Genomic DNA, 19214 nt, shown 5'->3' with positions numbered 1-19214 from the left:
CTATGATTGTGTTTGGGTCTATCTTGTTCTGTAGTTCTGTGAGAATTTCCTTGACATAAGTAGGGCCTCTTTTGTTCGGTGAATATACATTTATCACCGTGATGTCTTGATTCTGGATTATTCCTTGTATTAAAATGTAGTGTTCTTCTTTGTCTTTTTCAGTTGATTTTAATGAGAAGTCCAGCTTGTCTGAGAGCAGGATGGCTACTCCTGCCGTGTTTTTGTTGTCGTTTTTTTTTTGCCAGTCCTGGGGCTTGGACTCAGGGCCTGAGCACTGTCCCTGGCTTCTTCTTGCTCAAGGCTAGCACTCTGCCACTTGAGCCACAGCGCCACTTCTGGCCATTTTCTGTATATGTGGTGCTGGGGAATCGAACCCAGGGCCTCATGTATATGAGGCAAGCACTCTTGCCACTAGGCCATATCCCCAGCCCTACTCCTGCCGTTTTGGTAGGTGTGTTTGCTTGGAAGATCTTGCTCCATCCTTTCATTCGGCGCCTGTTTTTATCCCTTACTGTAAGATGGGTCTCTTGTAGACAACAGATGGCAACTTTTTGTTTGCGGATCCATTCTGCCAGTCTGCTCCTCTTTATCGGAGAGTTTATACTGTTTATATTCAAAGAGATCAAGGATAAGAGTGTTTTTTCTCCTTCCATTTTCCTGTTAGGCTGTTTTTCCTCTCTTTTTTTTCTTGTCTTTAGTGAGCTGCTCTTTCTGTTGGGCTCTGGCTATTGTAGTTTCTTTCGGTTTCTGTCTGTGTGTCCTGTACGATTTCTGTTGAGTGGGGTTCCCCTCTTAGAATTCGCCGTAGGGCTGGTTTTTTATTCACATACTCCTTTAGATCCTCTTTGCTATGGAAAGATCTGGTTTTCCCCTCAAATATGAACTCTAGCTTCGCTGGATATTTTATTCTAGGTTGGCAGTTGTTAGCCCGTAGGACTTGGATGGTGTTCTTCCATTCTCTTCGTGCGTGGTAGGTTTGTATGGAGAGGTCTGCTGTTATTCGGATCCTTTTCCCATTGTAAAAAATTTCTTCGCTTTGGCTGCATTCAAAATTTGCTCTTTATTCTTGAGATCTGAAGTCCTGATTATTATGTGCCTGGGTGAGGCTTTTCTAGGGTCTGGTCTGCTAGGCGTCCTATAGGCTTCGGTTACCTGGGTGAGGTCCCTTGTGAGTTTGGGGAAGTTTTCTGCAATCACTTTATTGAAAATATGTTGAAGCCCTCTGCTCTGGTATTCGGCTCCTTCTTCTATTCCAATTATGCGCAGATTATATCTCTTGTCTTTGTCCACTAGCTCCTGGATTAGTCTGCCCTGGAGCTTTACTATTTCTTGGAGTGTGGTAATTTTCTGGTCCTTATTGGCTGCATCATTGTCCAAGAGAGAGATTCTGGATTCAATATGGTCATTCTTTGTGCTGTGGATTCAAGTGCGGAGTTTATGGATGTCAGAGAGCTATTTATGGTTGCCAGATCAGCTCTGATCGTGGAAATTTCTTCCTTTAAAGAGTTGTATTTTAAATCTATTTTTTCATGCATTTCACTTCTCAGGATGTTAAGATCTTCTTTAACGGAGGTTTGCACTTTATCCATTTTTGCTTCCATTTCTTTCTTTGCTTCCTGGATGTCCTTCGAGACTTCTACTCTAAACTCCTGGAATTGTTTTCTGAGGCTTTCCATCATTTCTGCTATCATAGCCTCAGTTGTATTTTTATTCTCCATCTCCTCTTCAGTCATACTGCTTTTTGGAGTTGGCGAGTTGGCTTGCCCTTTGATGAAATTTGTTACATTGCTTTGTGATTTGCGCATCTGGGGATCTGTAGGTGGTTTCCCTGGGTTGGCTTTGTGCTGGTTCCTGCTGGTCCGTCAGTGGGAGACTTGTTTGTGTCCTGGCTCTGAGTTTGGCTGTTGAACCTTACTGCCCAATGGGTGAGTGTGACCTTCTTGATTGTTGCTGAGGTGGTCACCCTCACTTGTGCCTGCTTGTGCGTTCCCATGGGGGTTTGGACAAGAGGTCCTCCTGTTGGAAGGCTAGCATGCTGGCCCATGCTGGCCCTCCAGGGGGCACGTGCATGTGCACTCTAGTGCTTCCATTGGGGATGAGTTGTCAGGGTTGTTGGAGGGTGCTTGTGTCCTCTCACGAATTTGTTGTGGGGGGACGGTATGCATGGGCCCCAGCAGGATCAAGTGTCTGGGCGTGGGTTGGTGCCCGCAGACTCTCTGTGCCTCTGCTGTGAGGGGGGCGTGTGTTTGGGCCCAGGTGACCCTGCTGTGCTGGTGTTGCTCACCAGCGAGCCTGGGGCTTCCACTGCCTACCAATCCCCGGGCCCCTGCTGGGGAGGGGGTGGGGCCAGAGAGGCCAGGTTCAGGCAGCTCTGCTGGGGCTTGGGGGGGGGGGATGCCTTGGCGCTGCTCCGCCTCTATTAGTTCCCGAGTCCTCCCAGAGGTCTTAGTGCTGCCAGCTATGGAGCTGCTTTATTCCCTCGGGGTATGGAGGGGGAGGGAGGGAGCTCTAGCTTCTTTGTAGGGTTTGGGTCTCTGATAGCTGGTCTCCCATGGGGGAGGGGGTAATGGGGAACTTAAAGGTCCTGGGTTGAGTGGGTGCCCCGCGCTGCTGTGGGCTTTTCGGGGCTGTGGTGCTGGGGTGCGGCGATCAGTCGTTTGGTGGTGCTAGACCTGGCTCTCGCCGTCTGCACCTCGAGTTCCCCTGCTGCTTATGTCTGATCCCGGCCGTTCCACAGCTCCGGTGTCTCAGTCGGTCTGCGTGCCCCCTGGGGTCTGTGGAGCTCTTGCTGTCTGGACTCTGTACTCCTGGCGTGACTTTTTACCTGTTGGTTTGCCGGTGCCGGGTCCCCTTTCCCAGCCTGGCCCTGTTTGGGCCAGGGTCGGCAGGTGAGGGAGGGGTACCCCAGAGATTTTCTGGCTCCATGCAGGTTATAGGCTCTTCTTTTTTTGTACTTTTTCATTTCCTGTGTTTCTCTGTTGCTTCTGGTTGTTGGGTTTGCTGGATTCTTGATGGGGTGTTAGGTGCTGGAGTTCCCAGCTCACTATTCAGTTGGAACGAGTTGGGGTGCCTCCCTATCGTGACGGCGCCATCTTCTCTATGACTTATGATTTACAAGATAGCCATTAAAATAGCCATCTGTTGGGGTCAGCAGTGCCTTTAAGGGGCCACTGCTGACCTTCGCCTGTCCCTCCCCTTCCTCCTTTGGCAGGAAGAGAAGGCCCTGCTCCTGGGGCAGCACGTGTGTAATGGAGGACACCCCAGAAACCCAATCCTTGAGGGGCTGGGCCTCTGCCCACCAAAGGAGGTCCCCTGACATCACTTGATGGACAGCCCTCTGTGACCAATCTGCAATCCCTCTCTTGTGCCCGGCCTCGGGGGTATATCTGGGGGGCTCCTCATTTGAATAAACAGAAGCCCTAGAGGTTTTCTCCGAGATCTCACGCGCTTGTGTCTTCCTTGGGCTGGAGAACATGGAAGTCTCGCACCCACACGCGACCCAAGGCTAAACCTGGGACCCCACTCCCGCGTCCGATACCCTACCAGCCAGAGGGGGTGTGAGAGAGTAGGTATGGATCCTCCGCAGAATAGATAGGTAAGCCCAGGACCCTTCCCCACATGTTGGGGAGGGATAGAGCTAAGCCCGGCAAATTAAAAACCAACAGCCATCCACATGAGATCAAACTGCACGTACATCTTCTGTCACCAATTCCAGGTCTTTGTATTTGCTTTAAAAATTTTTTTTTTTTTTTGCCAGTCCTGGGGCTTGAACTCAGTGCCTGTGCACTGTCCCTGAGCTTCTTTTGCTCAAAGTGTAGCACTCTACCACTTGAGCCTCAGCGCCACTTGTGGCTTTTTCTGTTTATGTGGTACTGAGTGAAGAGGTAAAGTAAACCCCATTTTCAGGCAGCCCCTGTTTTGTTGTGTGTTTAAACTATGAGTAACCCAGGCCACCAATTATCCCGGCTAGCAGGACAAGCTTATTAGGGCCCAGCCGGTCAGGGTACTCCATGCGTAACTCTAACCGCCTGGGAATGCTTAACTCTAACCGCCCCAAAATGCCTCAAGCCCTGAGCCAATCAGATTTGTACCCGTATCCTTATCTTGCTCGAACACCTGATTGCTGTAACTTTGGTTTTAGCCTTTATAAGCTCTGTGAAATCTCAGCTCGGGGCCTTCCTCCTAACCTCCACTGTGTCGGTGGGTAGGACGAGGCCCGAGTTGCAGCTCGCCTGAATAAAGCCTTGCTTTTGCATTTCGGAATGTCTGGCTCTCGGTGGTCTTCTTGGGGGTCTTCTCGCGACATGGGCATAACACTGAGGAATTGAATCCAGGGCTTCATGCATGCTAGGTGAGCATTCTACCACTAAGCCACATTCCCAGCCCTTAAAAATAATTTTAAAGTTGTTGTTGTAAAAATGATATACAAAGGGGTTATAGTTACATAAGTCAGGTAAAGAATACATTTCTTTTTGAACAATGTCAGCCCTCCACTCGCTCTCTTCTAGTTTCCCACCTTCCCATCCTAGATCTTTGTATTTGGAATAAAATTTCCAGATGTTTCCAATATTGGAATATTTCAGATTTCCAATTTTCCAGGAATAGATGCTCAGCTTGTATGCAGTTTGGGGGAACACTTTCTGAGATGAAATCAGTTGGGCCTCAACTTACTTGTATCATGTATTTGTTTTTTCTGTCATTCCGAGACTTTTGAGGGGCAATGTTTTATCAGTACAGTAAGTTACCTTAGATTTCTGTAAGTATTTCAGTTGTGATTGAAGGGGGAATGAAGAAGTTGAAGTAAACCCCATTTTCAGGCAGCCCCCATTTTGTTGTCTGTTTAAACTATGAGCAAACCCAGGGCAAGCTTATTAGGGCCCAGCCGGTCAAGAACTCTAACCGCCTGGGAATGCTTAACTCTAACCTCCCCCAGAATGCCTTGAGCCCTGAGCCCTAATGTTGCTTGCTTGAACACCTGATTGCTGTAACTTTGATTTTTGCCTTTATAAGCCCTGTGCAATCGCAGCTCGGGGCTTCTGGCTGGCTCCTAACCTCCGCTGTGTCGGTGGGTAGGACAAGGCTCGGGCCACGGCCCCGCTTGAGTAAAGTCTTGCCTTGCTATTGCATTTCAGAATGTCTGAGTTTCGATGGTCTTCTTGGTGGTGGTTTCGCGACTTGGCATAACATTTGGGGGTTCGTCCGGGATAGCCCCAGAGACCCCCCCGAGACCCCAGACTCCGAAGGTAAGAAAACAGCCCTGTTCATTTGTCTTGTCCTGTAATGTGTCTGTTTGTCTGTTTTGCTTTTGCTTATTTCTTGAAGGGGTTGTCGAAGCGGACGTGCTTACTCGGCAATCCTGGGGACACCAGGGGACACCCCAGACTCTCCACCCTAGAAGGAGGACCCCTGGAGCCCCACCTTCAACTTAAGTCCACTCCTTCTGCATCCTTGCAGGAGGTTGTGGGCCAACTTGGGAGATCTAGCTTTTCTTGTTCTTGTTCTTGTTCTTGTTCTTGCCTGTGTGTTTTCCTCCTTTTGTATTGTTATAATTGTTTTGTTTTTTGTAGCCTTTTGGACTGAACATCTGATCAGAGCTATGGGTAACGTTCTATCATGGGAACCTCCATCTAGCCCTCTAGACTTGATCCTAGCTCACTGGAGGGAGGTTAAGGAGATAGCTCAGAACCAGAGTGTGGCCCTTAAGAAGGAAAAGTGGATCACCCTGTGACTCTGGGTGACCCCCACCCAGCCTTCTTCAGCAGAAAATTATTTGGTGTGCTAAAATGTTTTGTTAAATTATCAAGCCCTGGAAAATGAGGCTAGAGAATGCTAAAATCATTTGTTAAAGGTTTTGTCTTAAAATTTGGGTGTTGCAGGAGTTGCAGGAGTAAGATTGAATACCTCTTGCCACTGGAAAATGTACGGCCGATGCTTATTTTGCACGCTTTAAGATCTTTTGAATATGTATGTGTGTGTGTGCATGTGTGAGTGTGAACATGTTCAAGACTGCAGTATAATGTAAAACTAAGTTTAAGTTTAAATTCAAATGGTCATCAAGTTTGGGCATTACCAAATGCTTTAAAGGATTATTGCATTGTTTTAAAACCGAACTAGAGTTAAAAAAGGATTTCTCAGGGTTCTTTAATTAGCAGTCAAAAAAAGTGGGTATCTTAATAAATTAAGACTTGATTTAACAAAGGGCAAGCTGGCGTGAACTCATTAAGCCCTATGGAGTCAGGATGGAGCCAACAGAGGGCTTTCTTTTGTCTGTTTTGTTTTCAGGTGAACTTTGGAAACCTGGTGGTAAAAATGAATGATTTAACTGGACTAAATGGTTAAAAAGTTTATTTATCTGATGTGATTCGATTCCTATGCTATTTTTGTAATTTGGATTTTAAAGGATATATATTAAACTAATGGGGACAGAAGTAAACTCTCATTAACTCTATGTATGTAGGAAGAAATGGCAAAATGGGCCACCGTTTCTCACTAATTTATTGGAAAGCTGAATGGACAAGTATTTCTAATTCTGTAATTGTAATTCTTGCATTAAGAAAAAATGGTCATTTGAGTTCAAAGCTCTTCATGCCATGCAGTAACTGGGACTGAAGAAAGAAAAAAAAGAAGAGAGGCTTTTTTTTTTAAAACAAGCAGCCCGGAGGCAAAGGGTGGTACCTGGTTTCAGAATGCCTGTAAGCTTCAGAGTTTTTCCAATGCAGATAAAAGCTAAAGTGTTAGTGTTAAAGCAGAGGTTAGTAAAAAGGCTTTGGAAATCAAGAATACATTTATAAGAAATTTGGAAGTAAAATTGTCCTAAATGATTATTGCAAAGTGAGAAAAGGAGAATTATGGCTACCAAAATGTTTAATTGCCATTCCAGCTTCTTTGTAGGTTTTTTGTAACAGTTTCCAGCAGGCCCACAGAGGACAGGTGATTCCTACAAGTTTGTCAAGATCTAACATTGATCCTTAATAAGTTCCAGGTAAGAGCATGCTTAAAAACTACTTCTGTGTGGACCACCTTGTTGCTTTTAATTGGAGTAAAGTGGCCTCTTGTAAGACTCACTGATCTGAAATCTGCAGTTCGAAGCCAATCCGGGCAGAGAAAGGTCCCTGTGAGAGACTGGTCTCTAATCAGCCAGCAGAGTGCTGGGAACGGAGTGGTGTGGAGCTCAAAGTGGTAGAGTGCTAGTCTTGAGCTGGAGAGCTGAGGGACAGCACTCAGGCCCTGAGTCCAAGTCCAGTGAAAAGTCACTCCTCCTGGGACAAAAGTGGTGGAGCGTCCAGAGGCAGTAAGCCACTGCTTGGATGGCAGAGATGGTGTCATATCCTAAAGTCACTCCTGTTTGGCCTTTCAAAAGTTAAAGCCGGGAAGTCCTAGAAGAATAGTTCGTAAGCATGCCTTTCTAATGCCCATGTCTGTCTACTGGGCAGGAACTTGCCAGTCATCTGTGATAGTGGGTAGTAAGGGTAAGTGTCAAATGAGAGGATAGTTTAAAATCCCAACCCCCATATCTACTCAAAGCCCTGACTGGCAGTGAGAATTTTAAGCTGATACATCTGTTCAGGAAAGAAAGCTTGTAGACCTGAGATTGTGTCCTCGGCCTGCAATGGTAATGTAGGCATTTTTTTTTAGGTCATCAGAGATCAGTTCCCCAGCCAGTCGGGAAAAAGCTTTTACAAACTAGAATGTTAAAAGGCTACACTGCGATAGCCCAAAAAGAAGTCTGTATAGTTGAAAGTTAAAATGTTGAATGTAATTTCCAGTTTGGAGTAAAGCTCCTAATGGACATCTGATCCTGCAGCCCCTTGGTAAAGTAGACTAAGGTTATAGGTTCCTGGCTAGGTAAGGTCAACGTCCCTGAGTCAGCATGAAGAAGTTATAGAAGATGGATGATCTTCACCCATCAGCCCCCCATTTTAGGACCAAGGGACCAGAGTTGTTTTTGGGAAGATGAGGCAGGATAAACTAGAGGCATGGAAAACAGAGGTAACAGTATAGACTGCACCTGTGAGAAATGGTTACAGGCCAAGCCGCCTATGTTGGTTTAAAAAAAAAACCCTAGCCTTATTGGAAATATCTGATTTAAACTTATTGCCCTGGCAAAATGACCCAAGGGCCATTGATTGCCTAAAGCTGTCTTGACTTCAGTAATGTGCCAGCCTGCAAAAGCTAGTGTGCTTAAGAAGGAATCAGGAAAATACTAGGAAATTTAACTAAAGTTAGGCTTTAGGTTAACTTAGGTTAAGCTTCTCTAACCAGTCTATGGAGAAAGTTGCAGGTAACCCAGAAGGTGTGACATTCTACTGGAACCACTGGGAGCCACTGCTGCCTGACACCACCATGGCCCCTGCTTATTGCATTTGAGTGAGGATCAAGGAGAGTCAACAGTCATCTGGAAGAATCTACATCTTCAGATCAGACTCTTATCATACGCAGCTGGTTTCTGCTGGAAAGTGCTTTGGATCTGCTAACTAGCTCTATTAAGAAAATTGGATATTGTAAGAAATTTTCAAGCAGACTGGCCTGCTGCTAAATTCAAAGCATGTATGACAGGCTGGAGAGTCACTTCCAGACAATGCCTGGGGTGGAGGTATGTCCAAGAGTATTAAAATGTGTCCAGATGGATTAGGGTGTGACCTCAGAGAAGAGAGGGAAGTAACTGCCATCAGGTATACCAGGTACCAAGGTAACTGGACAGAGATTTAAACTGCCGGGGGCATCTTCATGGAGCCCTCCTGGGGGTGGATCTTGCAGATGCCACTGGCCAACCTTAGGCACTTAGAGGAACTGGAAACTGGAGAAATCCACTCTAGAATAGTTGGCTCAAGATATAGAATATAGATATAGAATATAGAATATAGATATAGAATAGTTGGCTTATGATAGTTGGCTCTGGTCTGGCTTCTTAGGAGCATCAGTTCCCTTTTTGTCTTCCCCAACAGCCTGTGGGTGGAGTCACAGTAAATTCCCTTGATGTAGTTGAGATAAACCAGAAAACGTAGACAGCTTAAAACTCTAGCAGCAAAGAAGCCCCAGGAAATGTAAAGGGGAAGGTTAGTATAGAAAGCCTTGGAGAAAGGGATAGAGAAATGGTTTCCTCTGGATAAGAAAGGGATTTAAAAAGTAAATTGTCACAGAATGTTCCAGTAAGTCACTGATGGTGTGAGGAAGTAGAAGATGGTGTGAGTGGGGATATGCTAAATTTTATAAGACACAGATTATAAAACTGTATAAGGAAAGACTTTAGAGAGAGAAAACAAAAATGTTTCCTTTAGATTAAAAGGTTTTGGCATGTTAAAGGTGAGAAAGACAATCCCTAGAAAGTGAGTATGTAACAAATGGTATCAGTATGTCTTAAAATTAGAGCATGTGAGTAAAGTTGGTATGTAATCAAATTGGCTATAATATAAATAGGGTCAGAATTGGGGCTTTGGTGTAAAACTGTTTATCTGTACCTGTATCTGCAGGGCTAAGGGACTTGTGTGATGTCATCTAAATGTTATTCCTAACTTGTAATCACATTTGTTATGAGCTTTTATCGCCCTCTCAGAGCCCTATAGCAAGTCCACCAAGAGATCTGGCTCAAGCTAAAGGTCCTTTATGAGACTGGACCTCCTCTTGAGCCACACCCGCTACAAACTGAGTAAAGCGCCACCGACAACTTATGGTATTGCGGGCACAATACCAATCTATCCCTACCAATTCGAAGTCAGAATCAAACTAATAAGCAAGGAGAACCACGATTGGTTCTCGAGTTACCTATCAGAAGGGGGGAGTGAAGGGGGAATGAAGAAGTTGAAGTAAACCCCATTTTCAGGCAGCCCCCATTTTGTTGTCTGTTTAAACTATGAGCAAACCCAGGGCAAGCTTATTAGGGCCCAGCCGGTCAAGAACTCTAACCTCCTGGAATGCTTAACTCTAACCGCCCCCAGCATGCCTCGAGCCCTGAGCCCTAATCTTGCTTGCCTGAAAACCTGATTGCTGTAACTTTGATTTTTGCCTTTATAAGCCCTGTGCAATCGCAGCTCGGGGCTTCTGGCTGGCTCCTAACCTCCTCTGTGTTGGTGGGTAGGACAAGGCTTGGGCCGCGGCCCCGCTTGAGTAAAGTCTTGCCTTGCTATTGCATTTCGGAATGTCTGAGTGTCGGTGGTCTCTTCTTGGTGGTGGTTTCGCAACTTGGCATAACAGTGATCTGTACTGTTCCTGGCTAACTGATCTTTTCATTTCTTGCTTCTGGGGTCACCTAGAGTCTGTACTTGAAAGCTCTTAAAGCCAGTGACCTTCATGAAGAGGCAGAGACACTGGTATCCTTCATGACACACATAGGAGAGGACCCTGAGCAGCTCTCTAATCATTTAAATGACTGTTTTTCACATATAATGTCTTTGATTCATCTGGAATTCCTTTCTTGCCTGTGGTGTGAGGTTTGACTACTACTAAAGAGCCCATAACTGCCAGGCACCAATAGCTCACGCCTGTAATCCTAGCTACTCAGGAGATTGGAGGATCTCAATTCAAAGCTAGCCCAAGCAGGATCTGGGAGACTCTTATCTCCAATTAACCATCAAAAAGCTGAAATGGGTGGGAGAGAAAGATGGCGCCGACAGAATAGGGAGGCACCCCGACTCACTCCAACTGAGTAGCGAGCTGGGAACTCCAACACCCAACACCCCATCCAGAACCCAGCAAAACCAGCAGCCAGAAGCAGTGGAGAAACGTAGGAAAACAAAAAGGAGCAAAAAAGAAGAACCGAAAACCTACACGGAGCCGGAGAATCTCCAGGGCACCCTCCCCCACCAGCCGACCCTGGCCCAAACAGGGCCAGGCTGGGAAAGGGGAACCCGGCGATCGGCAGACAGGCTGCCAGGAGCGCAGAATTCATATAGGGGGAGACCCCACGGACACAAGGCAGGGTGCGGACCAAGACACACACCGGCAGCGACAGGAAGTTCGGGTCCACACCGGGCTCGGACAAGGGAACCCAGTGCGGCAGAAAGAGGGAACCGGGAAGCCACCACAACACTTCGCCAACCCCTGAAGGGCCAACGGCTGCGCGGGACACACACACAAAGCAGCAACTGTGAGTGCTCCCATTATCCCCTCCCCCAACGGGAGACCAGCTATCAGAGACCCAAGCCCGACAAAGAAGCTAGATTTCCCTCCCTCCCCCTCCCCACCCCGAGGGAACAAAGAACCCCCAAATCAGGCGGGGAGCCCCCATCAGGCGCTGGGAAGTCAGTTTAGCAGGGAAAGGGCAGAGCAGCACCAAGGCCCCACAGGTTCCTGAACTGGCAGAACCGGCCCTGTCCCCTTCCCAACAGGGGCCGGGGGACGGCCAGCAGTGCAAGCCCCACCCGAGGCGCCTAGACCTAGCAGACTCTTACAACTAAAATCACAGGCGCTGGTGGGCAATACCAGCCCAGCAGGGTCACCTGAGCCTGATCACGTCCCCTCCTCGCAGCGGAAGCGAGGTCTGAGGGTGCCAAGCCACACCCGGACAGTCGATCCCACTGGACCCCACACATACCGCCCCCCCCCCAACAGACTCGCGGGAGGGCGCAAGCATAACCCAACAACCCGGGGCTCGCTCTGGGAGGCATATCCCGCCAAAGTGCCTGTTGTAGTGGATGCACAGCACACAGGAGGGCGGGGCCCCCGGCGACAGCGCCCGCTCTGGTAGGTGTACCCTGAACTGGTGGGCGGGGCCACAGCGACAGTACCTGCTGCCGTAGACACGCCTACACAGAAGGGAGAGAAGATCTACACAGACCTCCAGATGCGCAAATCACAAAGAAACATAACTCAGTTCATCAAAGGGCAAGCCAGCTCCAAAAAGCAGCACGACTGAAGAGGAGATGGAGACTAAAAAAGCAAATGAGGCCATGTTAACAGGAATGATTGAAAGCGTCAGAAATGAAATCAGAAAACAATTCCAGGAGTTTAGAGCGGAAATCTGGAAGGACACCTAGGAAGCCAAGAAAGAAATGGAAGCAAAAAATGGATACAATGCAAGCCTCAATTAAAGAAATGGAAGCAAAAATGGATACAATGCAAGCCGCCTTTAAAGAAAATCTCCACATCCTGAGAATTGAAATGCATGAAAAAATAGATTTAAAATACAACTCTTTAAAGGAAGAAATCTCCACGATCAGAGCTGATATGACAACCATAAATAGCTCTCTGACATCCATAAACTCCGCAATTGAAAACATAACACAAATAGTGGACCATATAGAATCCAGAATCTCTCGCCTGGACGATGAAGCAGCTGACAACAACCAGAAAATGACCACACTCCAAGAAAAGGTGAAGCTTCAGGGAAGACTAATCCAGGAACTAATGGACAAAGACAAGAGATATAATCTGCGCATAATTGGAATAGAAGAAGGAGCTGAATACCAGAGCAGAGGGCTTAATCATGTTCTCAATAAAGTTATTGCAGAAAACTTCCCCAATCTCACAGGGGACCCCATCCAGATAACCGAAGCCTATAGGACACCTGGCAGGCCAGACCCCAGGAAAGCCACCCCAAGGCACATAATATTCAAGACTACAGACCTCAAGATTAAAGAGCAAATTCTGAATTCAGCCAAAGCGAAGAAGGAAAGTTTTTTCAATGGGAAGAGGATTTGAATAACATCCGACTTATCCACACAAACTTACCAAGCTCGAAGCGAGTGGAAGAACACCATCCAAGAACTTCAGAATAACAATTTACAACCTCGGATCAAATATCCAGCGAAATTGGAGTTCACATTCGAAGGGAGAACCAGATCTTTCCACACCAAAGAGGAGCTAAAAGAGTATGTGAATAAAAAACCAGCCCTACAGCGAATATTAAGAGGGGAAGCCCACCCAACAGAGATCGTAAAAGACACACAGACAGAATCAGAAAGAAACTTCAATAGCCAAAGTCCAGCAGAAAGACCAGCTCACTAAAGACAGGAAAAAAAAAAAAAAGAGGAAAAAACAGCCCAACAAGAAAATGGAAGGAGAAAAAAACACCCTTATCCTTGATCTCTTTAAATATAAATGGTTTAAACTCCTCGATAAAGAGGAGCAGACTGGCAGAATGGATTCGCAAACAAAAAGTTGACATCTGCTGTCTACAAGAGACCCACCTTACAGCAAGGGACAAAAACAGGCTTCGAGTGAAAGGATGGAGCAAGATCTACCAAGCAAATGCACCCACCAAAACGGCAGGTGTAGCCATTCTGATCTCAGACAAGCTGGACTTCTCATTAAAGTCCACTCAAAAAGACAAAGAAGGACACTACATATTAATACAAGGAAAAATCTAGAATCAAGAAATCACAGTGATAAATGTATATTCACCGAACAAAAGAGGCCCTACATATGTCAAGCAAATTCTCACAGAATTACAGAGCAAGATAGACGCAAACACAATCATAGTGGGTGACTTTAATACTCCTCTCTCTCCAAGAGACAGATCCAACACCCAGAGGATTAGCAAGGGAGCTCAGGACCTAAATAACACCATTTCCCAAATGGATCTAACAGACCTATATAGAACTTTCCACCCTACAGAAACCCAATACACCTTCTTTTCAGCAGCCCATGGATCATATTCCAAAATAGACTACGTCATAGCCCACACAAAGAACCTCAGCAAATACAAAAGTATTGACATCATCCCATGTATTATATCTGATCACAGTGGATTAAAGGTAACCCTCAACAACAAAGGATACATTGTTATCTCAGTCGATGCCCAAAAAGCCTTTGACAAAATACAACATCCATACCTATTAAAAGCTTTGGAGAGAACAGGAATAGATGGAACATTCCTCAAAACAATAAAAGCCATATACAACAGACCAACTGCTAATATCATATTAAATGGAGAGAAACTTAAATAATTCCCCCTAAACTCAGGAACAAGACAAGGATGCCCACTCTCCCCACTTCTGTTCAACATAGTGCTGGAATCCCTAGCCATAGCAATAAGGCAAGAGGAGGACATCAAAGGGATCCACATCGGCAAGGAAGAAATCAAGTTATCCGTATTCGCAGACGACATGATCTTATATCTGAAGGACCCAAAAAACTCAGTACCCAAACTCCTACACCTAATAAACCAATTTGGCAAAGTAGCAGGATACAAAATCAATCCACAAAAATCAGCAGCTTTTCTGTACACCAGCAATAGACAAACAGAAAAGGAAATTATGGAAACAATTCCATTTACAGTAGCCAAAAAAAGAATAAAGTACGTAGGGATCAACTTAACCAAGGATGTGAGGGACCTATTCAATGAAAACTACAAAAATCTAATAAGGGAAATCAAAGAAGACACAAGGAGATGGAAAGACCTCCCATGCTCATGGGTAGGCAGAATCAATATAGTGAAAATGGCCATATTGCCCAAATTGTTCTACAAATTCAATGCAATACCTATCAAAATCCCAGCCACATTTTTCACTGAAATAGAGAAACCAATCCATAAATTCATATGGAACAGCAAAAAACCTAGAATAGCTAAAGCAATTCTAGGCAAAAAAAATAGTGCAGGAGGTATCACAATACCAGACTTCAAGCTCTACTACAAGGCCATCATAACAAAAACAGCATGGTATTGGTATAAAAACAGATCGGAAGACCAGTGGATTAGAATTGAAGACCCAGAAATAAAACTGCACTCTTACAGCCAACTGATATTCAACAAAGGAGCTAAAGACATACAATGGAATAAACATAGCCTCTTCAACTACTGGTGCTGGGAGAACTGGACAGCCATATGCAGAAAACTCAAAGTAGACCCAAGCCTATCACCATGCACCAAGATCAACTCAAAATGGATCAAGGACCTCAACATCAGACCTGAATCCTTGAAACTACTGAAGGACAGAGTAGGAAAGACACTAGAACTTATAGGCACAGGAAGGAACTTCCTGAATAGAGTCCCAGGGGCACAACAAATAAGGGAAAGACTCAACAAATGGGACTACTACAAATTAAAAAGTTTCTGCACAGCTAAGGTCATAGCCACCAAAATAGAAAGACAGCCAACGATATGGGAAAGGATATTTACCAGCACAGCAACAGACAAAGGCCTGATATCGGTCATCTACAGAGAATTCAAAAAACTAAGCCCCTCCAAGCCCAATAAACCTATTAGGAAATGGGCAAAAGAGCTAAAGAGAGACTTCACAAGAGAAGATATAAAAATGGCAAAGAAACACATGAGGAAATGCTCAACATCCCTGCTAGTAAAGGAAATGCAAATAAAAACAACCCTGAGATACCACCTCACCCCAGTTAGAATGGCCTATACTCTGAACTCAGGAAACAACAAATGCTGGAGGGGCTGTGGGGAAAGAGGAACCCTTCTCCATTGTTGGTGGGAGTGCAAAATAGTACAACCACTTTGGAAAACAGTATGGAGGTTTCTCAAAAAGCTCAATATAGACCTACCCTATGACCCTGCCATACCACTCCTAGGCATCTATCCTAAACAGCAAAACCCAAGATATCAAAAAGACATTTGTACTTCCATGTTTATCGCGGCACAATTCACAATAGCCAAATATGGAAACAACCCAGATGCCCCTCCACAGACGAATGGATCCAAAAACTATGGTACTTATACATAATGGAATACTACATAGCGATTAGGAATGGTGAAATATTGTTATTCGCAGGGAAATGGTCAGAACTCGAACAAATAATGTTGAGTGAGACAAGCCTAGAACACAGAAAACAAAGGGGCATGATCTCCCTGATATATGACTGTTAAGAAAGGGAGACGGAGAGACAATAGAGACCAAGTCTGTGAATACTGTATATGTTCTTGATACATTGTATATTGCATATATGTCTACCTGACCTAGACAAGGGATAGAAAAACAGGTCGTAAGATATCACAAGAAATGTACACACTGCCCTACTATGTAACTGCACCCTCTTTGCACAACACCTTGTAAAAAAATTTATGTTCAATTACAAAAAAAAAAAAAGCTGAAATGGCACTGTGGCTCAAGTGGTAGAGCACTAGCCCTGAGCTGAAGAGCTCAGGGACCAGGCCCAGAGTTCAAGCCCTACAACCGGCAACCACCACCACCAACAACAACAAAAAGCCTATAAGCCTGCTTTTCCTCAAGTATACTCTCATAATGTCACATTCCATGGCTTCACATGTGCAGAGGTCCATATAGGTAGGCTATGACTGTCCTTCTAAGGACCTATTTGTCCATTTCTTTTTTTTTTTGGCCAGTCCTGGGGCTTGGACTCAGGGCCTGAGCACTGTCCCTGGCTTCTTTTTGCTCAAGGTTAGTACTCTTTACTAACCACAAGAACTTAAGATTTCATTCTTGGTAAGCATTTTCCTCTTTTTGTTGTGTTTGTTGTGTCATTGCTGGGGTTTGAACTCGAGAGCTGGGTGCTATCCTTGAGCTTTATTTGCTCAAGGTTAATGCTCTACTACTTCAGCCACAGTTTCACTTCTGGCTTTTTGGTGGAGAACTGGAGATAATCTCTCACAGACTTTGATCCTAGTTAGCTTTGAATTCAAATCTTACTCTCCTAGGATTACAAAGGTGAGCCACTGGTGATAAGTACTTCATTCTTTTTTTTTTTTTTTTTTTGCTGGTTGGACATGGGGCTTGAACTCAGGAACAGCGCATTCTCCCTGAGCTTTTGTGCTCAAGGCTAGCATTTGACCACATTAAGCCACTTCTGAAGCACTTCATTTTTATTCCCTTAAACTTTGTTTATTTGTTTTGTTTTGGTTGCCAGTCCTAAGGCATGGACTCAGGGCCTGAGCACTGTCCCTGGCTTCTTTTTGCTCAAAGCTAGCACTCTACCTCTTGAGCCACAGTGCCACTTCTGGCTTTTTTCTACATATGTGATGCAAAGGAATCAAACCCAGGGCTTCAGGTATACGAGGCAAGCACTTTACCACCAGGCCATATTCCCAGCCTTCCCTTAAACTTTGTTCCATTCTAGAATTGTCTTTTCTACCAAAAGATTTTTTTTGTAAATACACACACTCCAATATGTACAGATCCACTTGTTGCTTAGAAAAGCAAGACCATATTATACAACAATACCCTATTTTTACACATTGCTATTTCACATACCAGCACATTCCAAATCCTACATCCTCCCACATAAGTGCACATTGAGTCACTGTAACAATCATAAATCATTTTAGAGAACACACAAGAAAATCACATTATCTAACTGCTGAGTTATTTAACAGACTGAGTTCAATTTTCATAATGGCAAGAATCACTGCAAACAAATTGAAGGGTTTGGGCAGGACAAGTTCCCGGAGGTAGAACTCCACATCAAAGCACATTCTGGAAATTTCTGAAAGGAAACTGAAGTCAACGGCTTTCAGGAGCTCACTGAGCCAACAAGGTTATGGGGTTCCAAAATCCAGGGCAGACTGTAACATGAAAGGAGCTCAGGAAAGTGGTGGTGAATGCAGGATTTAATTTACCACAACAGAGTCCCAAGGAAACAGAAGTTTCACACATATATAAAAACTGGGAGAAATTTTACAGCTGCCCATGTAAAAGGCAAGGCAAGATTTCATATGGAAGAGACTTTTCAGTGTAGATTCCTTTGAATGGTTGGTGTTTTGCTTGCTTTAATGTTCAAGTATTTTAAAGTTGTATGACAAAGACACACTTCCTCATTTAGCCACATATTTTTCCATATCCTCCAATGGTATTAGAGTCATGAAACTGGCAAGAGGAAGCTTTATTGTTCAAGAATCCATGGACTTTCCACTAAACCGCTTGCTCCTTCCTTCCATCTTTCCTTCTTTACCTCCCTATCTCCCTTCCTCCCTCTTTACCTTCCTCCTTCCTGTCTTTCTTTCCTTTTGTCTTTCTTTCTGTGCGGATACAGGAGTTTGAACTCAAAGCCTTACACTCTTGCAGAGCATTTTTCCTCAAGGCTTGAGCTCTACCGCTTGAGCCCTATCTCCAGCTTTTTTTTTCTGGTTAAGATTCTTTCAGGTAAGATTCTCTGAAATTTGTTAGGCATGGCTAGCTTCGAACGTAAATCCTCAAATCTCATCATCCAGAGTAGTTAAGGTTGATGACAGGTGGGAGTCACTAGCCTAAACTGGACCTTGTGCAATTTTCAACAAATCAAAAGCATGAAAGTAATTGGCTGAGAAGAGCTGTCAGTGAGCAACTATTTTCCAAGCCTGTCTCTAAGCACTCAGTGGCTCCCAAACTTGCTTCAGTTCAAACTGGGAAGGTGCTTAAATCCCACTTGAGCCTTCACTCCCAGACTCTGGGATTCTTTACCTGTGCGGAAGACCACTGCTACCTACCAAGTGATACACTAAGTGCAAGATTCAGGGTGATGTGGCCACTACTGGAACCATGTTCTCGAATCTCTGTTGTAGAGCACCTGACCTCGAGCGGAATGTGCACAAAAACCACGCCAGGGCACAGCGCAAGGCCAACTCAGGGGACTTAGGCAACTTCTGATGTTTTGCCTTTTGGAGCAACTGGTCTTACCATCCCCCCCCCCCCACCCCGCTGTCCACCGGCGGCTCAAGACTTTGCCCATCCAGGAAAACAACTGGCAGCACTTTCTCAGCCACCCCTGACCTAAGTGTCCCGTGGAGAGTTCGGGAGTGGGGGAAGTGAGCTCGGTGGGATGCATCACACCTGCCACCCATCCCATCCCGGACAGCGGCGAGGCCGAGGCCGGCAGGGGACTCACCTGGCGGCAGGAAGAGCGTGGCCCGCACCCGGCCCTCGCGCACCGGCACCCGCCGCACCCCGGCCGCCATGAAGTGCCGCTCGTGCACCGCGCGCGCCAGCACCCGCCCGCCCTCGGGCCCGGCGGACTCCTGGGGCTCGGGGTCGTCCAGCACCTCCAGCTCCACCTGCAAGGGCGTCTGCACGTCCCGCTTGACCAGGCGCCAGAAGGGCCTGTCGGGCTGCATGGCCCACAGCAGCCCCATGGGCTCGAGCCCCGCGAAGCTGCCGCCCAGCGCGGGCGCGCGCTGCAGGTCCAGCTGGCCGCGGGCGTCGGCGCGGTAGCGCGCGTGGGCCCGGAAGAGCGCGCCCTTCTCGTCGCGCAGGGACGCGCGCAGCGCCACGGGCTGCTCGGGGGCCAGGCCGCGCACGGCGATGCGCACGGGCTCGTCCCAGCACACGCGGCCCGCGGGCTCCACGATCACCCGGGGCGCCAGATCTGAACACTGACTGGATGGATCCGGT

At 46.1% G+C, this 19214-nt stretch overlaps 1 protein-coding gene across 2 annotated transcripts in view; it reads right to left on the bottom strand.

Annotated features, from left to right (window-relative positions):
- LOC125363408 (peroxisomal succinyl-coenzyme A thioesterase-like) overlaps positions 1 to 19214 on the bottom strand; it is a 57330-nt gene that overhangs the window by 4718 nt on the left and 33398 nt on the right. For both annotated transcript variants that reach the window (XM_048362604.1, XM_048362599.1), the window contains exon 3: positions 18712 to 18853. In XM_048362604.1, coding sequence (XP_048218561.1) covers positions 18712 to 18853 — 142 coding nt within the window. The remainder of the gene's footprint in view (positions 1 to 18711; positions 18854 to 19214) is intronic.

This window comes from Perognathus longimembris, chromosome 14 (assembly GCF_023159225.1).
Source record: "Perognathus longimembris pacificus isolate PPM17 chromosome 14, ASM2315922v1, whole genome shotgun sequence".
NCBI lineage: Eukaryota > Metazoa > Chordata > Mammalia > Rodentia > Heteromyidae > Perognathus > Perognathus longimembris.
Note: the sequence above shows the minus strand (reverse complement) of the source record. Positions and strands in the feature narration are given on the sequence as shown.